Source organism: Ammospiza caudacuta, chromosome 5, assembly GCF_027887145.1.
Source record: "Ammospiza caudacuta isolate bAmmCau1 chromosome 5, bAmmCau1.pri, whole genome shotgun sequence".
Taxonomy (NCBI): domain Eukaryota; kingdom Metazoa; phylum Chordata; class Aves; order Passeriformes; family Passerellidae; genus Ammospiza; species Ammospiza caudacuta.
The window spans coordinates 63,237,409-63,259,055 of record NC_080597.1 but is presented as its reverse complement, the minus strand read 5'-3'; the positions used below and the strand labels follow the sequence as shown (position 1 = coordinate 63,259,055).

Genomic DNA, 21,647 nt, shown 5'->3' with positions numbered 1-21,647 from the left:
ATCTCTCACCTCGTCTGGGGACCTCACAACACCGCACTCAGGAGTGTCGAGCTGGCACTGTCACACAGCTGAGTTTCTTCCTTTGGCAACAGAGGCAACTGTGTTGTCCACACTTGAGAATCCACTGATAGGTGGTTACAAAAGTACTGAAATGTCCAGATCAGCAAACAGTTCAGAACCACTTTGATGTGATTAATTTTGAGCAACTATTTCTCATGGGGAAAAACTGGTTCTGTTTCCAGGCTGTTGCTCAGTCTACTCAGACTGAATAACAGCTCCAGCAATCTATTTATCAGGCAAATTCAGATGCATTTGAAACGCTGAAATTTCTCAGCTTGTGAAAGTGTTTCAATTCAAACTTAAAGATTCTTACATAAATAAATAATAATATTTAAAAACTATGTTCATCTGTGATCAGGTAGCCAGGACAGAGATGAGAACAGTGTGCTGTCTCTTGCAGGTGTGTGTTCTGACATCACTGAGAATCATGGAATCATTTAGATTGGAAAAGGCTCTTAAGATCATAAAATAATGGATAGATCCTGTAGCGGGGGGGGGGGGGGGGGTCAGTGTGATAAAGACTTCTTCCATTCCATGCAGATGCACCAGTCATCTACTGAGGTGCAATTTCCTTTCTTTGCTGTGAACTAAACTATTTTTCCAGGTTTTTGAAACATATACTAGTATTTTTAAAACTCTTTGCCAGTTATAGCAAAAGGCATCAATAAGCGTCCCAAAACTCTGTATTTTATGCAATGAAGGTTAAGCAGTGTGTAGCTGAATCCCATGAAGTTTTATGGCAACAGTTTTTCAAGGCTGTATGTTTGTTCTTTTCTGGTTGTCTGGGATTTTGGTTTTTTTTTTTTTTGTTTTGGTTTAGGGATTTTTAGGGGTTTTTTTGTTTTTCAGTTGCTGTCATCTGGTGTAAGAAGCTTCATCTGTAAATTTTTAGCTAACATCTGGTTTAATGGATGAATTATTTCTCTGTGTAAACTATAAAGTCAAAGTGATAAATGCAGACTTCTCCAGAGAGGTGTGGAGCTTCTGAGGCATGGACCACAGTAGCTAGGGAACTGTGGGAAAGCTTAGAAATTACTGATTCTAACATTAGTCAGGTTTAAAGTAATCTGTCAGGTTGAGTTGCAGTTCACTTGATGCTTTAGACAGCGTCTTACCACGTGTATAAAAAAGGAGCAAGGATTTTTCCTTAAAGCAGAATATGCTGATTTATAGTGAAATTATTCCTCATGGTTTAACTAGTTTCTGTGGGTTGTGCCAATGTAACTATTTTTGGTGTACATGGGTGGGTTTGGGAGGCCACTTGATGGACAGGGTAGAGGTGGTTTCCAGAGCTCTCCTTAGTTACATGTCTGACTACCCCTGAGTTGTTACACAGTTCATCTGGTATCTTGCTAAATTCTGCCTCTAAGGTAGCTGGGGCTTTGTTCAGACAATTAAATATCTTTAGCAGAAGAGGAGGAGCTTGAACTTATGAGAACTAATCCAAATGTTGAGATTCAGATTCTTCTACAGGATAAGTAATTGATTGTGGAAAAATAATCTTAGTTGTTCCCAAGCATCATCCACAAAAACCTTCCTCCATCCAAACAGCAGCTACTCTAAATTGTGTCTCTTTTGTCCTCTGTCATTTCCATGACAGATTTCAGATGAAAATATGACTGAATGAACTTGGCATAAGTTTATATTGTTCAGTAGATTGCCATGGTATGAAAGTCAGCACTCTACACAGGAGACTGTAAAAATCTCCTTGAAGTAGATTTTTAGTAAATCAAATATATTTGTTTTACACTTGAGACTTCAATTGGCAAATTGTAGGTTATCATCATCCTGATAACCCAGGCACAAAATGCTGGCATAAGAGCAGTCCTTAAGTAGTTTTACTTGTGTTAGAACAAAGCAATGGGGGATTAGTGAAATTGTGAATTAACTATAAAATCTTTATGTGCAATCAGCACCTGATGTCAAAGTCTATCTCAGAGCAGAATATGTAATTTGGAAATATGCTTGTTCTAACAAGCATTTTACAGAGATGGACGATCACATTAGTGTTTTTCTTCAAAAATAATTTCCTTTGTCTGACTTCATTTGAATTTTGACCTTTTAAGATTTTTGATCTAAATTTAAGATTTTGATCTAAATTTAAGATGCTTCTGAAGGGCTTAAAAGACAGTAAGAAGTCAGAAGCTTTCATATTAAAAACATTTGAACTGTTCACAATGAAACAATTAATCCAAGCAAAATATATATCTTTAGGGCTACACAATCCTTATTGCACAGCAAAGCAAAAATTAATGGATATTTGAGAAGAAAATCAAATTGGTCTCTGTCTTTTGCCTGTGCTGTGTCTTGCCCAGCCATTTCTCACACTGGGGTTTTCAGTGTTGTGCTTCAGAATTATTGTACAGCCAAAATAGCTGAAGTATTACAAAAATTTACATCAATCATCAAGGGAAGTGGTTTTTATCCTGTTTCATCCTCCTGTAATTACAAATAATATTTTAGATTCCCCACACTGGCTCTTTTCTTACCTTCTTTTATGTGCCATGTGAAGATAATTTAAGGAGATGGGGAGAAAAGCTTTAGTTCTTTTGAGCTGCAGACCATATCTGATAGAAAGTGGATTCTGTGATTTTGAAACTGACCATATAATGCTTGTAATTTGAAAATCTACCAATCTCATCTATTTTCAGTCAGTTGAATTTTTTGCATCAACTGTTGGTAGTTCAGGCTTTCATTAATTAGAACTGATGTACATCTTAAGTAGCCTGCAGAAAACATTTAGCTGAAAAAAAATCATAGTAAAGGTTTTCAGTGTAGCATTTTTTATGTTTTTGGTCTGGCAGTAGTTTCAGAGGCTATGATGTGGTGTGTCCTCACTGGTTGTACCAATGTGACTGTTGCCCAGCTTATTGGTACATGCAAACTCTGCACCAGGACCTGACTGCATCATTTCACTTGTACATTTACAGGGAATTGCCTGGGTGGTCACTCAGTTCAATGACCAAGTGGCACCAGTGACAAGTGGCACTCTTCAGGGGTCAGCACTGGAGCTGGTGCTGTTTAGGATCTTTGCTGATGACAGGGACAGTGGGATGGAGTGTGCCCTCAGCAAGTTTGCACCAAGCTCTGTGCTGCTGTGAGCATGCTGGAGGGAAGGGATGCCATCCAGAGGGGCCTGCACAGGCCTGACAGCTGGGCCCATGGGAACCTTCTAGAGCCATTGAATCATCAAGGTTGGAAGAACCCTTTAAGATCAAGTCTGACCAGCCCAGCACTACCCCTGTAACCACTAGAACACATCAGTCCCTTAAACATCTCCAGGGATGGTGACTCCAACACTCTCTGGACAGCCCATTCCAATGCCTGAGCACTCTAACAGGGAAAAAACTACTTCTATCTCCCCTTAATCTCCCCTGACTCAGCTTAAGGCCGTTTCCCCTGGGCCTCTTACTTCAGTCACTGTAGAGGAGTCCAGCCCTCATCTAATCACAATCTCTTTTTGGGTAGCTGGAGACAGCAATGAGATGCCCCCTGACACTCCTCAAGACTGAACAAACCCAGCTCCCTCAAACCATTTCTCATAAGATCTGTTTCCTAAATAATTCATGACCCTTGTTGCCCTTGGCTGGACATGCTCCAGCACCTCAATGCCCTCTTTAAAGTGATGATCCCTGCACTGAACACAGGATTCAAGGTGCACTACAGTGCTGAGTGCAGTGGGGTGATAACTGCCCTGCTCCTGCTGGCCACAGTATTCCTGACACCAGTATTCAAGATGCCATTGGTCTTCTTGGCCACCATCAACAGGGATGTTACCAGGCTGTGGAACAGGCTGCCCAGAGAAACTGTGCATGCCCCATCCCTGGAAGTGTTCAGGGAACAGTTCAGATAGGGCACTGAGTAACCTGGTCTAGTGAAAGGTGTCCCTGCCCAGGGAAGGTGCAGGTTGGAACTTGATGACCTTTAAGGTCCCTTTCAGATCACACCATTCTATGATTCTTTGATTTTCTTCTGTATTTCAGTTTATGAAGGGATGGGTAGCTACTCCTCTGCTTCCATCATATATGCTCCCTTCATGTTGGATAAAATTCAAAATTTTCTCTGGTTATAAACTGTATGCTAATTCTAAGTATGTTCTTCAGCAAAATAATAGGTCCTATATAAACAATGGTGCAATAGTAGAATTATGACAGTAATAGAGCTTGAACAAATCTCCAGCCTTGAAGTGTTATTTTTTTTAACATTCCCAGCACTGCAAGATGCCAGCAAATGCAGATGTCTTTGCCTTTACTATGTGTACCATGCTGGTTTACAACTGAAGGATAAGCAAAGCACAGTTTATTACTGCCATGTTTCTATTTAATCTGGTCTCAAGTGCTGTTTTTCCCATTTCATTGCACTGAATCTGCTTTTTTAGCAACACAATTTCCTCTCTGTTAGGGGCAGACAGTGGAGAATAGATGAGTGGCTCAGTCACAGGAGGCTTTGGAGACATCTGGTTTTCCCTTGTATCATTTGTGTTCCAATCTGTCAAAAGCAGGACACAACTGGGGAAAGATGGCAGGGGAAGGAAACACACTGACCTGCCTGCAGTGGTGTCTGTGTGAATCAACATGCTGGTTTGTGCTCATGGAGGTGGATGCAGGATAATAAACCAAGTATGTCTTCGTTTACAGTTTTGTTTGAGAGAAACCTCTCTGCAGAGCTGCCAATCTGGGCAGAATGGAGAAATTAATCTCAGCATCAAGATGCTTAAAAGTGCTCATCAACTTGTATTCATTACGAACACCTGCAATGAAATTTGTGTAACAGCAAAAGAAGCAGAAGTGATGATGTTGAAGCAGTGTGAAGCTGAGCACTCCTGTGTCTGCAGTGGGCCAGTCTGCACCCAGGCACAGAGGATGTGTCTTGGAGAGGGAGTTCAGCTGATCTGTTTTCTGTGCTTTCCACCTCAAGGGTGAAAACGAATCAATGCCCTGGCTAAGATGGCCTTTCCAGGGGAACTCAGCAAGGCAGAGCTGTGGAAGGGTGGGAAGGTGCACTGGCAGCCCTGGCTGCATTGGCAACCCCAAACTAAGAGCTCAGCATTTCTCCACTTAATCAGGTGATGCTCCAGTGCAAAGTAGAACTATAAATCTTACAGGTTACTGCCATTAAGAAAGCATTAGGGTTTTACCAACTATTGGAATATGATCCCAATATTACCAGGAAGATTGGGCCTGAGCTCGTCTGACCCTTGCTGCTGGGCCAAACGCAGCAACTGTGGTATTTCACCTCAGAGACACTTTTGCCTGGCTGGAGGTTGCAGCTGGGCACTGAAACAAACCCAGGCTTGTAGAAACCCAGTTTACCTCAGGTGGAAGGGCTTCAGGCGAGGGTGAAGAGGAAAAGGGAGCGGATTCCGTCGGAGGGTTTATATCCAGAGTTTTATTCCATGGTCACAGACATCTGAATCTGGGTAACAGCTCCAACAGAATACCAAGCACGTGGTTCTGGCTGAATTTAAGCCCAGGGACAGGGGGAGGGGAAGGGACAGGTGAGCACCAACCAGGTGGGAGGAGGAGGATCTCAGGGGACAAGGGACACCTAGACAGGCCAATGACCCCCAGGCCTGAATTGCATCCTTTGAACTTGACCAACGACACGAGGCCTTGCTGGAATGTTAAGCCTGATTGACAGAACTCACTCAGCAAGGGGGCGAGGGGGAAATTGGGTCTGCGACTTCACCATGATATCCTGCTTTAAATGTTGTCCTTTCATCAATGGTGACAAAGGGAAGATTTCTTCCCCAGGAGTGCTGGGGGGATGCCCATCAGTGCTTGGCACATTGCTGCTGAACTCTGAAGCATTGCAGGGTGCCTGTTACACCACCATCCACAACTTGTTGCCCACCTATTGCCTGTTGCAGGCATCTTCATTCTGGTTTCCCTACTGTCAAGAGGGTCACATACTTCCCATAAGTGCTCAACTGATCTGGAAATCATAACTCAGGCAGATATTCAGCTCACTGTGATTTCTTCTTAGCATATGAAAGAGTAGTGTCTCTTTAAGTCCTCTGTTCCAAAAGTATGGGGTTTTTAATCTCTAGCAATTGAAGTGGTGGCAGCTAAAAAGTTTCACTAGTTACATTTATTACTTACTCCTTTAAACAAATGTTAATTCAAAAAAAATTTAGACAAAAATAAAGTTGTGAATGTGCTGTTAAAATATTGTTGACAGTCAGAAGGAAATACCTGATCTTATACCTATTCCTTGAAATATGGAATTCCCACGTGGTCCTTGGCATAGAGACATATTTTCTTTCAGTAGCTAATTACAAGCACTACATTCTCTTAAAGTGTTTCACTGTGTGGGAAGGAAAATGCACACCTCTTTTCTTTATAGCTTCTCTTGACCTTGGCACTCTCCAAGACATTGCTGATTACTCCTGAAGTGTGCCACATGTAGTTGGTTGAGCAGTGATGTAAGGACTAACTTCTATCTGACCTTAAATCCTTGTATGCAACATCTTTATCTCAAGTCCTGCTGCTGCAGCTCGTTTTGCACTGTGTGATATTCCTGTGAATTGGTCTTGATGGGTTTGGTATCACCATTTTTGTAGTAATGACTGGTTGTATGAAGGACATCTGTAAATAGGTAAGTGTTTAAACTCAGGGATGTTCTGCTGATTACTCTTCCTAAGACCAGGCTTGAGAAAAAAACACGTTTCTGAACTTTGCTCAAAGACTTTGTATGTTACTTGCCATGTTTTTATTGCAATGTCAACTAGTGCCCTGAAAATTCTTTAATAAAAAGGAGTTTTGTTGATTTTCAGGTGTTCAAATGAATCCATATTCAAAAAGGAAGATTTATTTTGGGCATACAATTTCTGCCCCACTCCGTACTCTTGGACAGCACTTCTGGGCCTTATTTTGTATTTGGTTTTCTTTGCACCTGGTAAGAAAATACTTGGTTTTGCATATAAGTTTAAAATGTCAAACAGTGAACCTGCATGTTAAATTTATTTTTGAGTCCAGCCATTAAAGTCAGATTGATGTTTTTATTCCTGATTCTTAGGGATGGGTCCCATGCCCTGGACTGTCAATTCTGAAATTTATCCGCTTTGGGCCAGAAGCACAGGAAATGCATGTTCTTCTGGAGTCAACTGGGTTTTCAATGTGCTCGTGTCACTGACATTTCTGCATACAGCTGAATACCTGACATACTATGGTAAGTCACAGTTCTGTCCATGTGTGCAGCACTGCCACTGGCACAGAGATTTTCTCTGGATTCTGGGTCCCTCCACTGGTTTTGCTATGAAGTGTCAAAGCAGTGTTCTCAACCCACTGTGGTTTCATAAGACTACAGATCTGCTTGGATTATAGAGTTTGGTCTGGATTTCATAAGAAGCATTTATTTTTGTCCTTAACTGAGAACCCTGACAGCTGATTAAAACAGAGAAGCTGCAAAAAACCACTTTTGATTTAGTGAAATAATGCTGACTCCCACTTAAGGTGACGCATCTGCAGTTTTCCACTTTATGGTGACATCCAAGGCCAGTATCAGATGGTCCTTGCAGAAATGCAGCTGTTGATAAGTGCTGTCTGTGGGACCCTGTGGAGTGTTTGTCAGGTTACTGCTCAGCCACTCAGGTACAAGTCATTAAATCACATTAATCTGCCAGGGAGCTGTTGTGACCTTCACATCCCTACTAGTGCAGAGCCTTTCAGCTCTGCTTGTTATTCCTTTGAGCCATCAGTGTACCAACTCTAGGTAAATGTTTGTTGGTCCTCTGCTACCTGCTCTGCCCCTCTAGGCAGGGTGGATTGTGGGCAGGAACAAGCTCTTTCTCAGTATTGTCACCACAATGTACTTTTAAATAATAATTAGGTGTAAAAGTCACAAACATTATTCTAATCCTGACTCATTTCTTCTGCTAGAGATTTTCATTTTGAGGACTTGTCTTAATGTGTCCTTCACTGTCAAGACAAACTAAGAAAGCTCTTTCCTTTCACATCTGCTTTTTTTTTTTTTTTTTTAATTTGGGCATGTGATTGTCTAATTGCTGTTTATTTTAAGAGCAGAGTGACTTGCCCAGAAAGGGTGTGAATAATCTTTCACATGAATTGGAATTGCCTTTGTCAATTTACTTTGGTGAGGAATGAGGCAGTAAAGAGTCCTTCTCCCACACCCACAGCTCATTGCTGTAACTCTGCCACTCCAGCCTTTGCTTTCTCACTCTGCTGTGTGAAAGCAAAATGTGCTGTGCCTGCTGCTTCTGCCCCTCCCCTGGCCTGGCACAGAGGAGGGGTGGGGACCTCTGTACCTGACTGTGACAATGGTTTCACATTGCAGGAGCCTTCTTCCTCTACGCAGGCTTTGCTGCCTTGGGACTGGTTTTCATCTATGGCTGCCTTCCTGAGACTAAAGGGAAAAAACTGGAGGAAATTGAATCTCTGTTTGAAAACAGGCTATGTACATGTGGTATGTCAGATTCTGATGAAGGGAGGTACATCGAGTATATTCGGGTGAAGGGAAGTAATTACCATCTCTCTGACAATGATGCTTCTGATGTGGAATAATTTTCAGCTGCTGATGTATTTAATCATTTAAAAGCCTTCTGGGGGAAAAGCAGCTCTCTGATGACCTCACTGCCCTGCTTCTGGTCTGGTTCTCCTTTCTACTGTGTATTTTAAAATGCCTTCATGTTCAAAAATGCTCCATTTGGGAGGAAATTCAATATGCTAGCGTTTTCTTGATAACTGAAAGCAATGGCTTCCAAAAGAGATTGAATTCCACGGTTATGTGACTTTACCAAGTGTTTTTGACACTGCACCATCCCCAGAGGTTTAGTAGGGTGCACTGTACCAGATGAATACAGAAGGCTATCCTACATGGTCAGGGGCTGTCCTTATCTCTAATGCTGACAAAACCTAAAAAAATCGTTTGGCTGATGAGAAAGCAGCTGACAGCTGTTGGATCCCCATCCCATAGGAGCCAAGGAAGAAGCTCTGCTGTGCAGTATGACAAAGCATGAATGCATAAGCTGCTGTAATAGTAACGATTTAAAAGGTTTAACTGATTGGGAAAATACAAATACCTGCTGTATCCATCAGAGGGACATTTCCCAAATTTACCCAAAGAGAGAGAATTTCCATTATTTATTTGAGCTAGCAAGTAGAGAGCCATACTCACCTGGATGGGGGTTTACTAGGGTGGTGTGTGCCTGTGCTACACCTGGTTATCCACCCACTGCTGCTCCTGAGTACATGCTGCAGTTGGGAGTTGATGTTTGTGAGAAAAACTGCCAAAATTGATTACTGACAGCAGGAAAACAGAGCTCAGTACGTGGCCACACGTACAATGTACTGGTATATATTGCTAGGTACAACATAGAGGCTTCAGTTTAAAAAAAAAAATAAATGTTCATTTTCCTTTTTAGCATGTGAACATATTGGTTTGTGCCTAATTTTGAACATAAAAATACCATTAGCTAAAAGAAAGAGAAGGAGGGGAGAGGGTTTGTGCTGCTCCATGCACAGTGGTCATCCCTCCTGCGCCTTTTGCATGTGAATGATTATTGCCTTCAGTTTATCTCCAGATGTGCCGAGTAAATGACTCCCAGCACATTTTTCTTCAGATTTCCATAGTCAATTGGTGTCTTGCTGGATCTAAAGAGAAATATTAGCCATGGGCAGAAGCCTGCATCTCATATTAATTGCCTTACCGAAGCATTGCAAGCTTGTCAAGAAAATGTCAGGCACAAAACTAACTTGGCTGCCTTTAGCATGGTAATGAAAATATGAATGGTATTTTATTCACCTGCTGTGATTGCTTGCCTTGGCAAATTGAATTTTATGCAGCTACATAAAAATATTATTTGTTTTTTTCTTTGTCCTGTCCTCACTGCTTTAAGTCTTCAAAGATATGAGTTTGAAAGCATCAACAATTCAAATTCTTATCTTTGGAACATTTGCTTCATGAAAGAATGTGGGAAAATTCCTCTGCCTGTGGGCTGACACCCATTTATTTGGTAAAAAATACATTTATTTTTCATTGTGTAAAGATTAAAGAAGTCATTAGGTTCATTAGCTTTTATAGATTTGGTTTGTGGGTTTTTCTTGGGTTGAAAAATGTTTTTAATGTTGGGTTGCTATCAAAACCAAGCCTGGACTTTTGTTACTAAATTATTTTTATTGGATAACATGGGGTTTTGTTGTTATAAAGAAGTCTTACATTATGTTATCTAATCTTCTGTGGGGGGAGTTCTTATTCTCCAATCATTGACCTTCAGGCATTGGGTGTATTTTGGTTTTTTTCTTTTTTCTTTTTTCTTTTTTTTTGTTTTTTCTTTTTTCTTAATCAGAGAAATATTTTTGGAAAGAAAACATTTTAAGGAATCCTCCTGTGACTTGACTGGAGCTCAAAGGGAAAAACATATTAGACAGAGGGAATTTCAAATGAATCTTTGCAAAGAGCAGCTCGACCTTGCACGTCTCCTGTGTGGTGAGAGGGCTGGATTCTCATGCCTTCCATCTTGCCTCCCTTTTAAGCGCACAATATTTTTATGCTTGAAAGCACCAGCTGTAGAAAATGCTGAGATCTCCAGATCTGTCTATTGCAGATGCTGAGGTCCTCAGACCTCCCTACAAATGCCCCTGCTGTGGGATGTCTCCCTTCGGCTGTCACCTCTTTGAAGGTTTCACTGAAGGTGCAGTACCTGAAATGGGAAAATTAGATACTTGGCACAGAGAGAATAACAAAATGGTTTCAAGGAGAAATTAACTTATTTCTGAGACCAAAAAGTGGTGTTTGAAGACCTGAATTGGAAGCAGTTTTGTTACCTAGAGCAGTGTGTGAATAGGTGTGTAACAGCCAATCTGTGCTTACACAGTTTAAGTGGTTTAAGTGGGCATTTTCTGGCCTCTGGGGATGGGGACTTAGGGTTCTGACAGCCCCAAAAAGCACAAGCCCACATTCACCTTCACCCCAGTGAACATTCCCTTGCTTGGGGTGTCAGGAGTGGGAGCCAGGTCCCAGTGCCGGCCCTGTGACAGCGCTGACCTCTCTTGTGTCACAGGGAGAGGGAAGGTGCAGGGATTGGCCAGAACTGCAGCAAAGTCACGGGAAAGGTCACTGTCACGGGGTCAGCAGCCTCTTCTGTTTTGCAGGCAGTGCTGGGGCTTTTTAGCAACAGAAGAACCATCCCCGTCTGCCAGCCTTGTTCCATGGACCTTCCCCAAGGGCGCTCGGTCGCATACAGCGCTGGGCTCGTTTTCTCAACACAAGAGAAAACAGTTAAACTTACTGAAAACACTTTCCTGAAGGTTTGTATCCCCTGTCCTTTCTCCCAAGAGACAGCAATTGAAACATGCATTTATTCCTCACTGCTGCTGGCCACGAGGGTACAAAATACATTGGCTTCTTTATTGTCCCTCCCTGTTCTGTGCATATGGAGAGCAGGGTTTAAGTCTTCCTTTTAGGGTTTCTTCACACCAAGAAAGCATTCCATACCTTACAAACACTGAACCAAGCATCATGTTTATTAAAAATGAGATCAGATACTTCAAATTAATCTTATGCTGTAGGGTTTTATTTTTAGAATCTGTGAACATTTAGAGTTTATGAAGAAAATTAGAAATATGTTTCTATTTTGCAAATATTTTTTATATTTATGAGTATTTTAAGTTTTAAGAGATTTTTGCTAAAGGTAGACTTAGTAACATTCCAGATAAAAACATAAAAATACAGTGTAAATGAGTAATTTCTTATTACAAGAATTTCATTTATGAAGTAGCATAAATAACATGTCTAAGCACAATATTCTTTTATTGAAAGCTTTTTGCAGAAGATGTGAAATTGTTTCTTCACAAGGACTGCACACTTAATTCAGGTATTCTGTGCATCAGGAGTGTTAGAGTAATACTGCTGGTAGAGTTGGGCATGTTGATTATACAGAACAATTTGAGATATTTTAATTCTGAATTATCCACCAACTCTACATGTCGTGAGCTAACACCAGATATAAAAGAAACAAGTCCTGATGCATTTTTTAATATTTTAAAATTAATTTCATGGTAATTTGCGTTTAGTATTTTGTTCACCATGCTGAATAATTTGAGATAATTTGGCACTTTTTTCTTCCCCTCGTCACTTTGTTGATCAAAATAATCTTTTAACAAGAGAACCAAACCTGTTTTGAAAATAGAGAGAGTCAAAGCAAAGCCCAGGAGCCATTTGGGGGCTGGAGTTTCATTGCTGTGTTGGCACCTTGTGTTGGTCTCTCTTGTGGACGTTTCCCTGGGAGGTGCAGTGACAACGCTGGCAGAAATGGTGGGGCAAGAAAGGGTGAATCACAAAGGACCATTGCTCCAACACAAACCAACACAACTCATTTAGGGATGGGTTGATAATGCCACATTTCACTTGTGTAGGAGTTAGGGTTGGGAGGGGAGATGAGGGAAATGATGCACCAAAGGCACCACAAAGTCAAGTTTCAGTAGAGATGGGTGTTGTAGGCAGCAGGAGCAGTCTCTGCTTGTCTCCCTCGTGGGGTGGGGATGATGGGGCGAGGGACTTGGCTTGGCCCTGTGGATAGGAATGGAGGGGCTGTCAGGAGAAGAAGCACTCTAGTGTTGCTCTCCCATGCCTGCTGGGAGGTGAGGACGTGGCAGTGGACTTGACAAAGTTGTTTTTTCCTTGGTGAAATCTCTTTTGCCATTTGTAGTCACTTGGGCTGAGCACTGGGGAGAAGTTTTGACCTTCAGGGGCTGCTACAGGCCCGAAGCAAGGGTCTTGCCTTAGGCCATGCAGTCCCACAGGCATTCAGTGGGCAAGGGAAAGACAGACCTTGTACTTCTCCATTTTTTACCCAGCTTTCTACTTCTTGGTGATGCTCTTCTAACATGGTCATTTTGAAATTTAACTTGCACTGTTGGCTTTGTTGGCTGAACATCACTACTGCAGAACAGGCAGAATCTTTACAGCAGAGAATGATCTGGGGGTAGAAATCAAGGCAGAAGAGATGGTTCTGCAATGCACTTTAAAGAGTAAGATATCTGTGCACTTTTTTCTGAGAGAATCAAGCTAACCAAATCCATTCCTCTGCATTGGGAAGAGAATCAAGCTTTGTGTACCAGGCCAGAAGCAGATAATGCCACAATATGTGCTTTATGGCAAAATGTGTTTTTATTGCGGGTAACATTTACAGCTTACATGTAGCTGCTGCCTATAAAGTGACTCAATTGTTCTCTGGATTTTAACAAGTCATACTTTTGTGCAAAAATCTTAGTGGTTTTCTATCAATCTTCATCACCTTGTGTACAGTACAGTTAAGCGTAATCCACAGTGGTCTAGATTGTGGCAGTGTTTCAAATGTCAGCACAGTAAAATTCTAGGTGAACATTGTTAAAGAAATATTGTTGTTTGTGATACTGGGGGTTAAGATTCCTCAAAGGCAACTATATATAGATTTTAAAAGTCTGAAAAAAAGGCAGTTCTTATCTATTTTGTGTATGTTTTCATATAGAGAAGGAGTTTTTTATGTGCCAATAACCATCACTGTAGTGTTTTGTAAATGGATGTTAATAGTGTTGCAGAGTTCTGTATATGAGAATATACTTTAGCCACAATGACCTGTTAGTGTGAACCGTGGCATGTTTTTAATCTTACACCTCTCATCAGAGGTGCTCACTCGTTGGCTTCAGTAGAGCTCACTCATGCCAGGGGAAGTTTGACAAGAGTCAGGCCTCAACAATACAGACTTCATCTAAATCCCTGCTTTTTCACATTGTCCCCAGACAGTATGTTACATGTGAACGATCTTGCACATGTAATTTTAAAGCTTCAACTCCAGTTCAGTTAACCTCCTTGATTTTGTTGAGAAAAATGTTGTCAGAATTTGCTTTGGCCTTTCATGACATTTATATAAATAAGGAGCATACTGATGAATTGTGAATATTGTCCACCTATTTCTAAAGGAACCATCTGTTTCTGAAGTGTTAAAATAAAGGCAAATTTCTCTTGCTGCCTTAAACATTACACAGACTTTGGAGAGGACTGAATGTATGACCATCATCGTGACTTCTGCAGGAGAAACTTCACGGATGCTCAGCAGGTGTGAAACGAGGTGGTCTCATGGTGCTGGGTTACACTGCAGGCCCTGCCTAGAGCACGCCTGCCATCTGTTTGATTTCCAGTGTTCCAGCAGTCCCTGGGAAACTGATGGGATTATCCATGTGCTTGATATTCTCCATGTGCTCAGTGTCCTGCTGGTCCGGGACGTCCCTGGGAAGTGGCACGAGTCATGTCTCTGCTTTCCATTGTGAATCTCACTCCTCTGCAAAATGGTTCACTGGATCTGGGTGGGACAAATGCCATCTAGAATATCTGAGACATTGCTGGGGACCAAGCTGATGGTAATAATTCCATGCTGAATAATGTGCACATGGTGCCATCAGGCACACTGTAATCCCTGGGCACGGGTTATGGTGTTCAGTACAAAACAGGTTTTGGCAGAACAATTTGCTGGGTTGTCCAAGTCATTTCTTAACCATGTTGAAAATGTGCCATTTCCATTTCCAACCGGTCAAGCCTATAATGTATGAAAGTGTTGTACATTTTCTGAAACTTAAGTGATGTAAAATTATTTAATTGACTTATGATTGCTTTAATGAAGTTTGGTCTTTACATAAAAATAAATATCTTCAAAGAATTGTCAGTGCCAGAAGTGTAAATGAACAAAATAAAAGGTCAGATACTTAATTACAGAATTTTTGTCAAGGTTTCATTTGTTTGAGTATTCAGGTCGCCTTTTAGAGTGGCAGCTTCACATTGCTCAGCAAAATGAGCTCAGATAGGCCATGGGTTTGCCTGAAATAAGGGAAGGGTAAGATTAGCTTTGGATATGATCTTAATATGATGTTTTTCAAATCAGAGAATGGTTCTGTGACACCAGGTAAGTGTCCCTTTCTTTCAGGAGGATTTGTGTGAAGGGCTGAATGCAGCTATGCAGAGCTGCCAACTGTCCCAGTGTCCCACCATGGGTTTGCAATGTCCTCTGCCCAAGCAGACTGGTTTCCTTACAGCAATTTACACTGTCAGACTTGGTTATGGACTGGGAAAAGATCAGGGGTTACTGTTTTCTAATGAGGAACTGTCCTAATTCAGTGTGTTTTATTAAGAAAATTGCTGGAATCAGTTTGATGTCTAAAACAAAGCAGCATGACCGTGACTGTGCTGTGCTGGGGCTGCCCGGGCTGCACTCCCCAGTGTGACAGAGGAATTGCACCCACAAGAACAAATGGAAGATGGTTCTGTTACATCACCCAGCACAGGTTCCACAGCTGAATCCTGGTGAGATCCAGAGCTGCCTCTGACAGAGCTGCAGCCTTTTGGTCCAGGAGGCAGAGAGATCACAGCCAGTGGGAGAAGCTGGCAGTGGGAGCCTGCCTGGCAATCCTGTATCTGTGGCAGTGCAGCTCTCCAAGAGGGGAGCAGGGCAGCTCAGCACTGTGCACTGGCACCTTCTCTTTCTAGGTTTCTGGCTGATAGTGCTTATAAAGGTGATGAGTGACTGCAGTTCATATTACTTGTCACCAAAACTACATGGCAGCTTTGTGGGATAATGAAAATCTGGTGACTCTGCTGTTAAACACTCAAATTTTTTGCCTTCTGCCATTTGTCTATGCTCCAGCTACTATTACAAAACTACTACTGATGGATTGATTTTTGCCAAATGCATTCTCCCTTGTGTAGAACTGAAATGGAGGCAGTTACAGTAGTTGCTCCAAACCTTTGTGAGCATTTTCAGGATCAGGACTGGGTGATGCTCCATCTGAACTGAAGTCACCCACAGAGTGCTGTGTGGCCTTTGCTTTGTGCAAGGCACTAAGTGCTTCTTTCAAGGCTCCTACAGTTTGTGGGAGGTAAGTGGGGAACTTAAAGGTAAGTTTACTACAAAAAAAAGTCCCTTTTCTCTGATCTCAGTGGTCACCTGGGCTGGTTGAAGGGACCTGCTGCCCATTGTCCCCTGAGCTGGTGCCCCTCCAGTTCACCCCTCACCCCCACAGAGCTCCCTGCACAAACACACTTGGGTGCTTCAGCTGCTGCAGTTTCACTTCCACTTGACCCAAAATGAATGGCATCTCAGCTCTTCTCCTGATGGACAGTTTAACACATTCAGCCCATCAAGCAAGCAACTGAGCTCTGTGGGCACCAGTCACACACACTGGCATCAGCAGTTCCACAGTCTCAGCCTGGGGCTGTTTGTTAGCTGGTCTCCAGGGCAGGTTCTCACTCCCTTGTTTATCATGTGTTACCTCCCCATACCTGCATATGTGTGTGTGTGATTGGGAAGGTCTGCATAGTCCTGACATTTAGAAAGCTTCTGCCTTTTGAGAGTGAACTGCAGAACTACCAGGAATATTTTCTGCATGTTGATTTTGACAGAAAAATCTGGAGGGCTGTGTGAGTTTAATTTGGTTGGATACTTTTATAGGAGATATTGGGATCTGGGTTTCAAGAGGATACAGGGATCCATCTGTTTTTCTGATGTGTGAAACCTTTGCCTTAGCTAGCACACTCTGATTTTGGGGGCTGTGATATCCCATAAAAGCTCAGATAGAATCCTTAATGCCAAACAGAAAAGCAGGGGGTCATACACAGAGCAGTGAGATCTATTGTGTGAAGGAAGAAAGAGAAGCACACATCCAAAATGACCTGCCCACAGTCTTGTAACACATAAACACCAGCACCACTCAGGGGGGACTTAGGTGCCTTTTCTTGCAGGTAGAAAATGGCAGAGAAATGAAAGGCTTCCAAAGCAGCCCTGTTCTGTGGATCATTCTTCAGAAGATCAGAACACACAGATCCTTACAAAGATGCAGGAGTTATGCTCAGTTAAGGAGCGTGGAAGCTGCAGTGCACTGATGCCAAGGGAGCACATCCCTTGAGGGGACTCAGGTGTGAGAAGGGAAAACAAAGGCTCCCCCCCTTTCACAAAAGCAGTGAATCACAGGTGTCCATCCCCACTGGAAAGAGAGTTACTTACAAATCATTAAAGGTGGAGAAAGGGGCTGGAGAAGTGGGGAAGATCCATGCCTGAAGGAACAGGGAGAGTTTGGGGGCCCATCAGGGTGGTGGTGTGAGATACATGAGCAGTTTGAGGGCAGAGGGGGCTGGATTAGCTAAACTTCATAATCAAGGTGATGTGTGGAACTGAGACTGGATCAGGTTGCCGTGGCAACATGAGCAGGGAAAAACACAAAGCAAATCCTGAGCAGAGGCTGGGGGAAGGAAGGGCATAAGGTGTGGAGGATGGTTAGTGAAGGGTGAGTGTGGGGACATAGTGTCCATGGTGTCTGTGCCTCACCACTGTGTGGTGTCAGGGGACAGTGCCAAGCTGTCCTGGGCAGAGGGGGCAAACTCAGAAGGCAGCACTGGGCTGAGGATGCAGCTGATTCAAGATCTAAATATCTCTCTAAAAACCAGAGGTTTTTTTTCCCCAGGACTCAGATTCATAGCCTTAGTCTTCAATTTTTAATTTTTTTTTACACTTCTTGAGTGCTGCAGTGCACTCTGTTAATTGCCTAATCTATCAAAACTGCATATATAGAGAGAATTAGTCCCCATTTCCATGGCCAGCTCTGTTCTCAGCTGTTCTCACCAGTTTGTGCATGGTGACAAGGCACAGGAGCAGGGTCAGGAGCAGGGTGAGCCAAGCCCTGCTCTGCTGGCACATGCTGCCCTTCTCCTTAACATGTGGCATTTTCAGCCTTCCCAGCCCTGCAGCTTTTCCTTCTCAAAACCATTTCCACAGCTGAGGCTGCTGAGACCCTGTGTCCCCATGCAGCTGCCACCAAATCACACATGCACATTTTCCACCTGAAGCCTTCACTCAGGGCCACTCAGCATAGCTGTGGCTGCAAAGGGGAGGCTGTTGGAAGACACACAAGGAGCTGTCCTGCAAGTGCCAGGTGACTTCTCCATCCCTAAAGTGGCAGTTGTGGCCTGCAGCAGGTGGCCAGGTCCCCACTGAGAAGTGGTGCCTTGGAATAAGCATTGCCATGAAATTGGTACTTGTTCTAATATATTCATGGGGAGATGGCATCAAAACTGTCTGGCTGCTCCCAGTGAGCTCCTTCATTGTCCAGGATGTCTGGTCAGTGTGCCCTGCCACTGGTTTGTCACAAGATGTGGCTGCAGTCAGTCAGTCTCATGCTGTATGGCTTTTCCTGTGCTCTCCCTGGTGTTTGAGGTGCCCATAACCTGCAGGTTGGCTGAGGGGACTGAGGTAGATGTCCCAGCTTTGGAACTAAGCTGGAGCTGCTGTCCCCACTGCTCTCCTCTCATGGGCTGCTAAAAATGATGGGATAAAAGTCAAGAGCAAGCAAAGTTTTTGTAAGCTGGCTGAAGGCTAAGTGCCACCCCCAGCCTGGGAGCAGATGAGATACCTTTTGTATTCCCTCTATATGAGAAGCTTCCTTGTGGCAGGTGGGATTCACAGGGATACCCTGGGGACCCTCACAGTCCCTGGTGGGGGAGTGATGAGTGCCCATAGTTAGTGCAGCCCATGGCTGCAGGGCTGCTGGAGGAGCTCTGTGGCTGTGCACTCAGGGATGAGCTGGTGTTGGGGTGAAACTGCTGCTCTTCATTGCTGCACAGAAATGTGGGGGAGGAGAGGCAGGAGCTGTGCTCTAAGGAGGTGGAGCAGGGTAGCAGCAGCAGGAGCACTCATCTTCCCTCCCCACACACCTGCAGCTCCCCCTGCTCCAGCCCCAGGCCCTGCCTTGCTCTCAGCACAGGGAGGAGGTGGCTCAGGCAGTGGTGCCTCCATCTGCAGCAGCTGCTGTGAGCAGGCACAGCTTCCCTGGAGCCCCTTCCTGGCAGGGCTGATTCCCCAGCCCCAGCCTGGGTGTCTGTGATAGCAGCTGGCCCTGGCCCCAAGTGCCCTGCTCCAGCTGGCCCTGCTGTGAGTGGGGCTTGCACTGGGCAAGCTTGGAGATCCCTGCCAGCTTCTGCTGGTTTGGCATTCTCCAGAAATTAATTTGTTTGCATGGAGTGCAGCTTCTCTGGGGAGCAATGCTCCTTACAGATCTCCTGCTTCTCAATAATGACTCCAGCCCAGGAAATGAAATAAATCTTCTGCAGTAAGAAATATTGGTCTGTCCTGTGATCAGCCACAGCTCTGGGTCAGGCCAGCACCCATGTGCTGAGTGTGACACTGGTAGTAAATCACAGCACACTCTCTGCAAACGGGCACAAATAAATGGTTCATTTGGACATGCTTTCTTTCAGCTCTGTTAAACGATTCAACAGGCCTCTTTCAGCCTCCTGCCTTATCTTGACTCTCTCACTCTCCTCCCCTCTTGTGTTTGGGCCCAAGATCCCCCATCACCTCCCACAGAGCAGGTGCACCAGCACCCTCTGCAGCCGTGTGCTGTGTGGGAGCTCACCAGGAGCTGCTCCTGTCACCTTGCACACCCAGAGGGCTGAGGCATCAGAGCAAGCACCACCAGGGTGTGCAGTCACTGCAGAATGCTTGGAGACAGGGACACGTTCAGCATTCAGCTCAGAGAGTCAGGAGACCTGGCTGGAGTTCCACACCACCTGCCATGGAGAAGCAAGCTCTGGTTTGGGTGACTGGGACTGTCACCTGTAACCTCTCAGAGGCTGTCAGGGAGAAGAGGCTGAAGGAAGCATTGCAGAAAGGTGATTTACTTTCATGAGGACAGAGTAGGCGCTGAATGCAGAGACTTAAATGTTTTTTCCAGGAAACCTCATCCTCCCTCAATCTGCTATCTGTTAAAACCCTTGAAAAGCCAATTCACAGTTTCTACCAGAGAAATAATTACTTGTATGAAGACTTAAGCCTCTCATTTCCTATAATGATAATCCTTCATGAAAATGAAATAAGAATTTCTACATTTGCGGAGGCTCTTGGCAGAACATCCAGCAACAAACTGGTCCATTAATGACCAAACTTCTCTTGGTGCTTGCCCAGAAAATCTTACCTTGCAGGTTACTGTAATTAGAGCTGATTTTGGAGGGAAATAAGTTATGAGCTGTATATTAAAACTGATTCTGACTGAAGCTTACAGTAGTATTTTCAGTGACAGCCTTTCAATCTGTGTTTAGAAGTATTTGACTGCCACCAATAAACTCCTGGTTTTTTGCTTAATTACAGGTACCCTTCTGTCCTTTTCCTCAACAAAATTCTACTTAAAATTGATGCTTCCCAAACAGTTAAACACATGTGTATTTCCATGGCTTCCCTGGAGGCTCAGCATGCTGCCTGGAAGAATGGCATGGATGAAAAAGGAGTGTCTCTGCCTAAGCTATTGCCTCAGAGAAAGCTGGTGGTGCCTGAGTGCATTTAGAGAGATGACAATCATTACATTTAGTGACATGACAATCATTACATTTAGTGACATGACAGTCATTACTGCTGCTGAATTATCAGCTGAAGAAAGCACAGTTTGAGGTTACTACTTGCTATCAAACCAAACTCAGCTCTTCCCTGAAGTCACAAAAAAATCAAGGGAAAGAAAGTACCAAAACAGAGGGGCAGACTGGTGCTGAGCTAAGGAGAAAGCACAAGTCTCTTTAAGTGGATTAATAGTAATGCAACTGCTTTAAAATACTTCTCTAGTGGCTATAAAGAGCATGCAGCCTTATTTGTTATCATTGCCAGCACACAAACCACTACAAAGATAGTTTTTTTTCTTCTGATTGCTTTGCAATTACAGGTAAAAATGGGAACGTAATTTGAATTTATATACTCTCATCCAAAGGCTTTGAAACATGATTATCTTCAGTGATTGATATCCCAAGTGGTGAATTATTGCATTAGAGACATACATGCAGCTCTTGTGTACAGTCAGTCAGAGGCTGAGTTTCTGGCACTGAGCAATGGAATTTCAGTGCAGTCCAGACTGAAACCTGGCTGGGACTGGACAGATTGTGAAATTTTCTATATCAGTGGCTGGAGTGAAAATAATTGATACCCACTGAGAGGCTTTTAATGATGATAAATATGAGCAATAACTTAATAAAGAGGATTTGAAACCCCACACACATATATCCATATGGTACAACTGTTCCTCTTTTCCCACCTAAGTTCCAACCTGCATTCTTTGTCCCTTAGGTTCATAGGCACAGACTGGGAATATGTTGGCTCAGGGGCCAGCTCTGCAGATCTGGAGTATCTGCCTGAACGTGGGTAGCTCACTTCAGTGTAAAACTAACCACAGTTTAAAAGTGCCAGCAAACAATGCCACCATCAGAGAGGAACCAGGAGCAGAACTTCCACTGCAAGTTAATGGCAGTTCATCTCTGTCTGGGTCACCAGCACCTCTCTAACCCAGACACCAAAGAACTCTTTGGCCAATTTTGCATCTGCTGCGGTAATAAAACCCCTCTAACGCATACAGTGTTGGAGCTTTTAGCTATTTTGTGCCACAGTGTACTGCAGGCTGGCAGGCCAAGTGCCCTGGGGACACATCAGCTGTGGGGGAGGCTGGGAAGCTGGACACACACCACTGGAAGGACTGGCAGCTATGTACCAGGTGTGAGGGACTTTGGGAAAGCAGCATTCAAACCAGCATGGGCCACTGCTGGTGGCACAATCTGAATTGACTTTGTCACAC

General features: G+C 43.6%; 1 protein-coding gene across 1 annotated transcript in view; it reads left to right on the top strand.

Annotated features, from left to right (window-relative positions):
* The window catches only part of SLC2A13 (solute carrier family 2 member 13), a 145,283-nt gene extending 130,534 nt beyond the window's left edge, over positions 1 to 14,749 (top strand). Inside the window, exons 8-10 of the mRNA XM_058805531.1 lie at positions 6,836 to 6,957; positions 7,078 to 7,230; positions 8,356 to 14,749. Coding sequence (XP_058661514.1) covers positions 6,836 to 6,957; positions 7,078 to 7,230; positions 8,356 to 8,582 — 502 coding nt within the window. The 3' untranslated portion in view covers positions 8,583 to 14,749. The remainder of the gene's footprint in view (positions 1 to 6,835; positions 6,958 to 7,077; positions 7,231 to 8,355) is intronic.
* Positions 14,750 to 21,647: the final 6,898 nt, after the last annotated feature.